The following is a 10,069-nucleotide window of genomic DNA, read 5'->3' as shown; positions in this document are numbered from 1 at the left end:
CATGTATTTGTTACTTTATAGATTTAATAGATATTTGTTGTTACTTCATTAAAGTTTTTCTGCTTATACTGCAAGATAAAAACGGCTGCTTCTATGATTTTGTCTGGTTTATGAGCTCGTTGCTGTCCTAATTTAGGATCTTCTCTTTAATAAATTCTTGAAAATGTTAAAAAAAGAGAGAGAGAGAAAGGGGGCCTGGCGAGGATGTTTGCCCCGGGGGCCGTGCTGGCTCTCGACATTCCTGGAAGGAGTACTAAGTTCATCCAAGAATTAAACACTAATACCTACCCTTTACTTGGGCCTGTTTTCTTGATTTTTAATTACAAGAAAAAGATTATATATTTACTTAAGATAATGTTTTGAAAACTTCCTAAAAAGAAACTTTTTGTTCTGCATAACTTATTACTAAAAATTCTAGGAAACTTGCTAAGAACATATCCAGTTTTGTAGAAGATGGAAGCCGAGTTTCATACCTAAAAGACAATTAAATACCCAACAAAAATGCAATTCTATCTACCTACTGATACTGTTTAGATTCTATAGTCAGATTAACTTACCACTTTATCTTCAAGGGGTTCTGATTTAACAACTGGAGTTGAAGATTCAATAGATAAGTTGGTATTATCAGAAGACTCGTCTTTTGTTGATTCGTGTTTAACAGGTGCATCTTCAGCTTCAGCCATATCGCTGGCAGATGAGATGGCAGCACTAGCAAGTGTTGCAAGAGGATCTTAAGAAAAGATCATTGTTTGGGTTTAACACAGTAATAAAATCAATTCTATTACATTATAGTAAATATTCAACAATCCAACAGTGGCTGACATAGTAATATATAATCAGGTTATTAACATTAACTATATTATAAATGCTTTAACTCCTAATTTCTTCATTGGACATATAGTTAATTTTCAATGATCAAATATAAGTGCAAAGATGTTGAGGCAAATGGTCCAGAAAGTCATCTGTATGTACAACATTATAAGTTTATGATAAGACACCACTTGTCACTACAGTCATGAGCATAACTAGTTTTTTAGTCTCTACACAGCCTTAAAATCTTTAACTCAGTAAGACACAAGAACATTTTATTCCTCAGCTCAAGCCAGACTTAATGTATATAAACTGTTGTTCCCATTATCATTGGATATATATGTATTCCCTTTATTGCCTGAACTTTACATAAATTACAAGTTTAACAACAAGTAAAAGCCTGGAATGGTATATTCTTTCATTGGGGGTGTGTCTGTGAGCCAGACTAGTTTCACTGATGAGGAGTGTTTTTTGGTGTTTGGATATTATTTCTGAATTTCTCCTGTACATGATGTTAATTTCTTAAATATCATATTGATGTGCTTTCCTCTTCAGAAAATATTAAGTGATATTTAGTATGTAATACTTTTATATTAAAAGTGACCAATGAGAACTGGAAATCAAAAAACATTTTAGGAATATAAACAGATAACCGTTAATCACATAAAAAAATTAACATGCTTACTCGTGGTTCACATGGGGTAATGAGAAAAATTTCAGGACTTCTAAATGACCACTGAGTGTCAATAAACAAAGCACAAATAAATTATTTTCATCATTTACAGTTCTCCATGTGTACTTCAATTTTTTCCAACTTCAGTTTAATGAAGTTTAATTATTCTCCCAAGTATTTTGCTTTGGCTGAAGCTAAAAACAGCTCTATCATGTAACCAAAATAAATAATATTTATTGAAGATTTCAACTTGCCAATAGGACAAGCCAACTTGAACCTAACTGGCTGTTGAAAATACATCACCATGGCAACAAAGCAAAGATTCATACTCATCTTGTTACTGAGACCACTCTCAGATTGTTGTTCACATTACTGATTAATGTTGTCAAGTTAGTGTACTTCCCATTCTACTAGTAACATTTTCTAGAAATTGTTTTCACAAGAATGAGACAAACCCAATAAAAACAGAGGATGTGGGATCAACGAGGGTAGACTTTCAAGTAGTTTTACAGGCCCTCTTGATAAACACCATGGATTTTCCAGGATTTCTAGCACTGAAATTCTTCTTATAAAATTTCAGAATTTTCATGACATTAGAATAAAAGCTAATTGAGTAATAATTATGAGTTGGTGCATGTTATTACTTGGCAAGATTATAATGACCTTCTAGTTGTCAAGCAGCCATATGTGTACATCAAAATTCATAAGAAATAATATTTTACACCATCTTTATGCATTAATGATTAAATAATCACAAAAATGCAAACATTAAGCCTAATTTACAGCTCAAAATATTGTAATTAGTACATGAATATATGTTATATATTCTAATTAGTATATGAACATTTGTTATCAATCTTCTTCCATTTTAAGAGACATGCCCTATACAACTCTAAGCATAAAACTAGTACTCATTTCATGCTTACAGCTGCAAGCTAAATTATACATTATTTTTCCTTTTAAATTTTAAAAAAGCTAAACATGTTGGCTGAAACTTAAGTGTAATTTCAAAGGAACGACTTTACTCACTTAAGTTTTATATTTATGTCTCTGCAGAGAGAAATACTGTTTTTCTATACTTTCTTCTTCTTCAAAACACTTCATTTCCTGGCAGATTGACTTGAAACTTAGTAGTGTTATACCTTGGTCGAATATGCCCAGTTATCATTTTGGTTTTTTTTTATAATTTTTAACAATTATGGGGGAAGGGGAGAAGATGCTACAAAAAGCATAGATTTAAGGGTTTTTTTTTGCTATTACTCCACCATATTTTGCCCAATTTACATGGGATTTGGTACAGATATACTTTTTCACAAGCCCCACACATAATACAAAAATGTGGGATATGCCCATTTTTTGGTCATTTTAAGGGGGACCAAAAGGTTAAATAAATCTTAGGGGTTTTGGTCAATTACTTTGCCATATTTTGATCAACTTGCGTGGGATTGAGCACAAAAATATTCTTCGCAGACATAAAAACAATTTTGGAATTTTTGCCTTTTGCTAAATTTTTCAGCAAGGAAAGCACAAGTTGGGGTTTTCATGAACTATTCATGTGTATGTCAACCAACTTACATGGGATTTTATACAGACATACCTTCATGTAGGTCCCACACAGTGATATAGACAGTTTTTCATTTTTCTCATTTTCACAATTTTTCTGGAGTCTAAGTTGGCCATGTTGGAATTGCATGGTAGAGACATGTTGCATTCTCTCACAAATTTTGGCCTCTCTAAACTTCTAATACATTTTTGTCACCAATTTTGTTCCAATAGTTAAGACATATCTCTATTTTACTTTTCTGGGTGCTACTTTTTAGCAGTTCTGCTTCCAGTACTTAACTTCAGTTATATTTTCTTTTTTCAATTTATTTTTACATTTTTATAAGAATATCCAACTAAAAGATGCAAATCCAGACACACTAAAAATACTTAACTTGGGGGAAAAAGCCTTGTCGGCACTCAATATAATAGATGTAGTGTAGTTGACATATCATAACGTTCATACATAAATTCTAAGAATAACTTAAAATGTAGCATAACACCATTGTTGAAAGGCCACTGATAATATCTTGTTTTTCTTCTCTGAGATAGTTTAACATTAATCTGAAGTATGATTTTATTGTGTACTAGCCTATTCATCTATAAGCTTTATGCATGCCCAGCTGGAAACTGTTTTGAGTAATTTAGCTGCCAAATATGTAAGTCACTTAAAAAACAACAAGCAACACAAAGAACCGAAATTACACAGTTGTATATAACTTGAAAAGATTAGCAGAGCTGAATGTCACTACTGCAATATACTTTCAAAGATTTGAATTCAGAATGTTAAAGCTTCAACTTAGTCATTTATCATTAGCTCATTACTAACCAGAGGCATCCATAACTGCTGGTTCTGAGGTTTTCTCTTCAGTTAAACACATGGATATGGTAGATGAACTAACTGTTGAAGATTTACCAGACACATTGGCTACTTTAGTGTGCAAGGCCATAGCAGATGACACTGTATTGTTATCTGTTGAGGCTGATGCTATGTTGGATATAGATGAGGTACCACTATCAGCAGACAAATGTGGGGTACACAACACTGGAGTAGAGGTTACTTCAGACTGTGTAACAGTTGTTGTAGTTGAGGCTACAGGGGTTGGTTGTAAAGAGAGAGTTACAGAAGTTGACTGTACACTTGCAATGTTTGAGATTTCTGAATGATCTTTGTATGAAGTTTGAGTTTTTGATAAAATTGCTTCTGAGGTGTCCATAGGCTGAGAGGATTCAGAAACAGAATTACCAGAACCTATAAAACAGAGACAGGGAGATTCCTCTAATTTATACTATATAGTTTTTATAGAAAATACACTGAACTTGAAAACAAATATTTTGTCCATGTCCAACATTTAAAAATTATATGTATCAAATGCACTTCTATGGAAGAACAAACAATGGTATAACACAATTATGGAGTTTCAATACACAATTCAAAAACAATGTACCATTTTACTATAATGATGATCCATTATATGTATGTGTGTGTGTGTGTGTGTGTGTGTGTGTTAACATCAATCACCCAGAGTCAGCTGGCTCAATCCCCATAATCTTTTTCAATGGCAACTGGAAACTGTCTGACAATGTACACAGGTTACTTTGGTGTAGGATTATTGCCCAAGAAGTGTGTGTGATTGGTAAAAAAAAAACAAGAAAAAGGGCACATTTCCATTTCTTTTATAGACTTTTGACTTTGAATTTAAGACACAATTACTTAAGCAGCTAAGTTAGCCAATTACTACCTTCCACAAAGCAGGGTATGCAATTAGCATCGATTGAAATCATTAAGTATTTAGTAAAAAGAAAAAGAAAGAAGGAAAGGGAACATTATCCTTTATGCAATTTTTTGCTTCCTTAGTGGGTACCATCAGCTAGTTATAATAAAAAACAATTGTAAGCTCCAAGCTTATAAACAGTTATGTACAAACTGTTTCAAGCATTGAAAAAACCCATTAAAAACCAGATTTTTCATTGAATTTGAAGACCAACAGTGTTTTATTTTTAACTTAAATGATACTCACTATCAAATTTCTTTATTATTATGACTATAAAGAGTAATAACAGTGAAATATGAAGAATATCTGGTCTACATTTCTTTAAGTAATATCTTATTTTGACCCACAGAAGCACTTAAATAAATCCTAAGTGCCAGATGAGATTATGAAAACTTGGGATCAGAGCCTTCAGTAATTTAAAAAAAGCTATTAGACATTAGAAATGATTTTAAATCCAGTATTCAAGAAACCTTTACCCATACAATGCTATTAATTTTCATGTGTAAAATTCAACAGTTTTATTGTATCAAAAGTACTAATAACATTCTGTGCCTTCTTTCACTAATGAGACTTGTAATAACAGTGAGAATTCATGTCATTAGTCATGCCTTGTCTTCCTTTCTACAATAATAATTTCGGGAAAAAAGCCTTATAATTTATCTCAAGAAGACTATAAAGCTCTTATCAACCTTTGAAAATTAACACACTGTAATACTAAACAAAATTAATTATATCAGAAAGGTTAACCAAGTGCTAATGAATAGCATAACATCCTGAAATTCAACAAAAACCAAACTTATAAAAAGACTTCTTACAGTTATAGGAAGACAAAATATACATATATCAAAAAAGTGCTTACTAAGCAATTAAACTGGTTGGCTTGGAATAATGTAAGGTTTGCACAAAACTTTCAAACCATACTGTCTTGCAAAACCAACAGTTTTGAATGCTAGCATTTCTAATCATTGACAGTTGTGTGTCTATAATTAGGGTTTCATGCTCATTGTGACACTTCTGTTTCTACAGCATTCAAATTCAACACAGTGCTTTTTCTTGACAGTCATGTTTACAGGATCATGAAATAACTTTTTTTTTATGCAAATAACTTTCATTAAGAAATTTTTCTAAACTTAATGAATTGAACATGTTTTGATGACAGTAGATCATTGAAATGTTGAATAAACTGGCTACCAACTAAATTTCAAAAGTTTGACACTCCAAAGAAATGTATATAATAATGTGATAGTATATTGGTCTATAAGAAATGTCAAAAAGACTTTTGTTTCTATCCTATGCAGGGTTTATTTACAGACACAAGTAGGATTTTTTTTCAGTCTGCTGTAAGAATAAGTAATTTAATTTAATTTACCTTACAGATTTCATTCCTAAGAATATACAGTGATTCATGAACTACAAATTCTCATGCCCTTGCTGTGTTGGGGAAGATTTAGAATCCACCACTTCTAGACCACTGGTCAACCATTGCTAAACTTTGTGTAAGTTAGAGAAGCTGAAGATGGGTAGAATTAAGGATTTAAGAAAGTCTGTTGAATGCTAAACTGAAGCTGATTTTAAACCACAAGACTCTGCATTTCCCACTGTAAGCTTGATTCATTTCATTCAAGTAAAGAAAAATAGTCTAAAACATCTGTTATTTGAGCCAAGGAAGACTAGACATTAGATGCCTGATTATTTCAAGTCAAAATAAGAGGAAATCAATACCAGTAAAATGTGACTTTACAATTAACTTCCAAAAGAGGGTAAAATGATGATACCAATAAGCATACACAACCGTTCTATACTCTGTAATTTCCACAAAATAAGAACTTGAAAATCAAAATAACAATTTTCTCACATGATATAAAGTAGTTTCAACTGGCAAGATACATATTCCATGTTACTAAATGATAGAATGTTACAAGACTGATGATGTTTTCAAAGACAAAGTCCTAGCACACTCATTTCAGGTTTGTGGCTAAAAAACATGTACTATTGTATTTATAATCATCTTTTGTCTGTCATACCCAAATGATGAAGAAATAGCTCCTTTTAATCCTTTCTCAAGACCTTAAATAAATTGGCTGGATTATATACCAACAATATTCCATTCTTTTTTTTAGTTCACACACAAAATATCACTATGTAAAACAATATATTATGCAAGTAAATATAAATCTAACCTAAATTTTCTGCACTCGTTTGTGTAGTTGAGTCAACTTCCATCTCAGTTTCAGAGTTAGCTTGTGAGGTTGACAAAGAAACCTTAGCTTCTTGTGAGGAGATATTTGTTTCTGTTGAGCCCACAGTTGGTTCCTCTGGATCATCTGCACACATCTGGGCTGGTGGCATTGCTCCAGGACGTTCTAGGGTGAGTTGTGATTGTATACTACCCTGTGTTTCAGAATCTGTAACATTTTGAGCTGTAATAACCAAAAAAAGAACATCTCCTTTATCAAAAGACTGTTCTAGTACTCAAAAGTACTCTATACATTGTTCTCATTAAACCGTTAAGATATACTTCAAAATATACAGAAGCTTTTATGAACAATTCAAGTCTGCAAGTAAGAGATGCTGGTTAAAGAAAATGTCTATTTAACTGACAACTATTTCAGAGAAACTGAAATTTATCACAATACAAAATTATCTATGACAGTGATAAGTTCATGTTACATAAACAATTATTCAAAAGTAGGATTAAATCGATTAATGCCACAAAAATAATCATCTATTCAAAATTTGTGTTTCCGATTATTACCGTTTATTATTCCAACTGTCAAAGTAATAACTGCCAATATGACTTTTCATTATCATTTTGGATTAATTCTACATTGTTCAGCTTAATAAAGGTGTCACAACTTACAAAAATAATCAACTAATCAAAACTAGTGTTCCAATTACTACTATTATTGATTATTACAAGTATTATGTGAGATTAATCAATTAGTTAAATGTAACTATCCGGCTCTAGCACCAGCCGATGGAATGTCAGACAAAAAGCCTGTACATAAATGTTTTGGACAGGTTAAAAAGTTTAGTTAAAAGATATCTTAAACCTAACACCATGGGAGCACATGCTGTTTATTATGTGGTAGGTCAATATTTACACATGCTGAAAAAAGAATAAAGTATGTACTAACCATGAAATTAGTTGTAAAAAATAGCATATACAAATACTTGATACCCATCTGTTGCAATACAATCCGAAGTATAAATAAAGCACGCCATGTCTTTCCATATCTAATACATGCTTATATAATTACAAGTAAAAATAATGTATTAGTGATTCTCTAAAGTACAAACACATTTTTTTCTACTTCTTTCATAAAACTTAAAAAATAATCACTAAAATTGAGAATCTTCAATCATACTTCTTAATGATTACAAAAACCAAAGCATACATTCTTTTTGTCACTGTTGTTTATTCACTCTATGATATTCTCCTATTTTGAATGATATTAAAAAAGCAAAAAATTCCCATCAATAGTTCATAAATTATTTTAACATTAATCTCTATTGTCAATTTTTTTTTGTTATACCTACTGATAATAAATTACCATTTTTACTTTTACATTTTTACTATGATTTACAATTACTTTACTGTTTCCAATGTGGCAACATATAACTGATCATCTGTTAGGTCTGTGCAGTGTGTTCTATATCATTGTGACTATTTGAAAGTCTTAGGATAGGCAAACTGTATGCAACTCCCACTTCACCCAGCATCCACATTTAAGCCTTAAAGAACATTCTGGTTATCACTTAACAGTTAGTTCAAAAGATTAAATCAGAGCCTTCCTGTCATCATCAACTGGCCAAGCTCATTGTTTGCTAAACTGAAAAGATTAATAACCAAAATACAGATACATGTAGTAAATTCTATAGTCCACATTCCTTCTCCTATACAGAGTCAGTCCAATGGACCAAACCTGTGCACATTCAATTAATTAACACTTATTCACCAGCAATGAGCTAAGATGCCTTCTGTAATGATGCTAAGAATCAATGGAGCAAGTTGAAACACCCCAACAAAGTTGTCCTCTACTGTTATCACTTATAAGAATGGTAATCCTAATATACAGCCAGTAGTTGACCACAAACACATCTGACTGAACTAAACTCTTGAAACATACTTTTACAGATTTATATTTAAGCTGTAATATTTTCATTTTTTCCTTAATTGTACTTAAATTTCAAACAGTAATTCTTGAATATAAATTTCACTGTGTATATTTTTTCAAATAAATGCACACTGCACTATCTGGTACTTTACAGGCTTTCCTTTGTTAAATCCCCATAGTACATTGAACGAAAATAAAGAGTATGGATTTAACATTTTATCAAATGATGCACTTTTGAAGTAGAACACTCACTAAATTTTTTAGTCCACTGAACTACAATAGGGATTTAAATACATATTGGAAATGTATCAAAGCATAACTGTATGTTTTAAATTTGTAAAACCAAGACTTGCATATACCAGATGAATGTTGTCACATAGCATGCTTTATCAAAAGCAATACTGGCAAGAGCCGGCATAAGTTTTAATGGAGGCAACTTGAACCAGAACTTTTGGATCCTAGTTGGAAAGTATGTATTGTACACGTATTCAAGCCAAGAGCAATGCTACACTGCACAGTGATCATTGGAAGCCACCACCCCATGAATACATACTGGAATATTTTTGATAGAGCATTGTTTCAAAGTAGATTATCTTATAATTAATGTTAAAAACAGTTCATTTTTAGCTGCCAGAAGAAAAAAATAAAACCACAAAACACATTTTTCTGCTACATTTTTTTAACAATTTCTGGTAAAAGGAAAACTGTTGTAAAAGAAATATTTTACTACAGACCATTTCTCTAAATAAGATCATGCTAATGATGTTAGTGAAACCTTACTTTGTACATGGGATTTTCATCTTACAATTTTTTACTATCTTACACATTTGCATGAATTCAGGAAACAATGATCATCAATGTTTGCATTCAATTCTGAACACTTAACTGGTGAATATTGTACGTAGCATTTACTGACACTTTCTTTACAATGTTCTCAATAAATCTGATTTATGTATATTGTTTTTGCTGATAAAGTATTAATCCTTCAAACTGATTTAACCAGAAGAATAGACCAGATCAAGGTTTTTAACTCCTTTAATAATATTTTATGCTTACTAAATAAATAACTGAAAGAAAATTACTGACTGGCCTTTCAGCCCCTGCAAAATAGAATCCAGTAGCATAAAATGATATATTAACATAAAAATCTA

At 31.5% G+C, this 10,069-nt stretch overlaps 1 protein-coding gene across 5 annotated transcripts in view; it reads right to left on the bottom strand.

Annotated features, from left to right (window-relative positions):
- Positions 1 to 10,069, bottom strand: part of LOC106458284 (host cell factor 1-like) — a 100,412-nt gene that overhangs the window by 11,972 nt on the left and 78,371 nt on the right. For all 5 annotated transcript variants that reach the window (XM_022384452.1, XM_013917776.2, XM_022384456.1 and 2 more), the window contains 3 exons: positions 6,981 to 7,220; positions 3,855 to 4,277; positions 558 to 730 (listed from right to left, as the gene is read on the bottom strand). In XM_022384452.1, the coding sequence (XP_022240160.1) occupies positions 558 to 730; positions 3,855 to 4,277; positions 6,981 to 7,220 (836 nt within the window). The remainder of the gene's footprint in view (positions 1 to 557; positions 731 to 3,854; positions 4,278 to 6,980; positions 7,221 to 10,069) is intronic.

The sequence above is a fragment of the Limulus polyphemus genome, unplaced genomic scaffold (genome assembly GCF_000517525.1).
Source record: "Limulus polyphemus unplaced genomic scaffold, Limulus_polyphemus-2.1.2 Scaffold439, whole genome shotgun sequence".
Classification (NCBI taxonomy): domain Eukaryota; kingdom Metazoa; phylum Arthropoda; class Merostomata; order Xiphosura; family Limulidae; genus Limulus; species Limulus polyphemus.
This window is presented reverse-complemented; position numbering and strand designations above follow the sequence as displayed.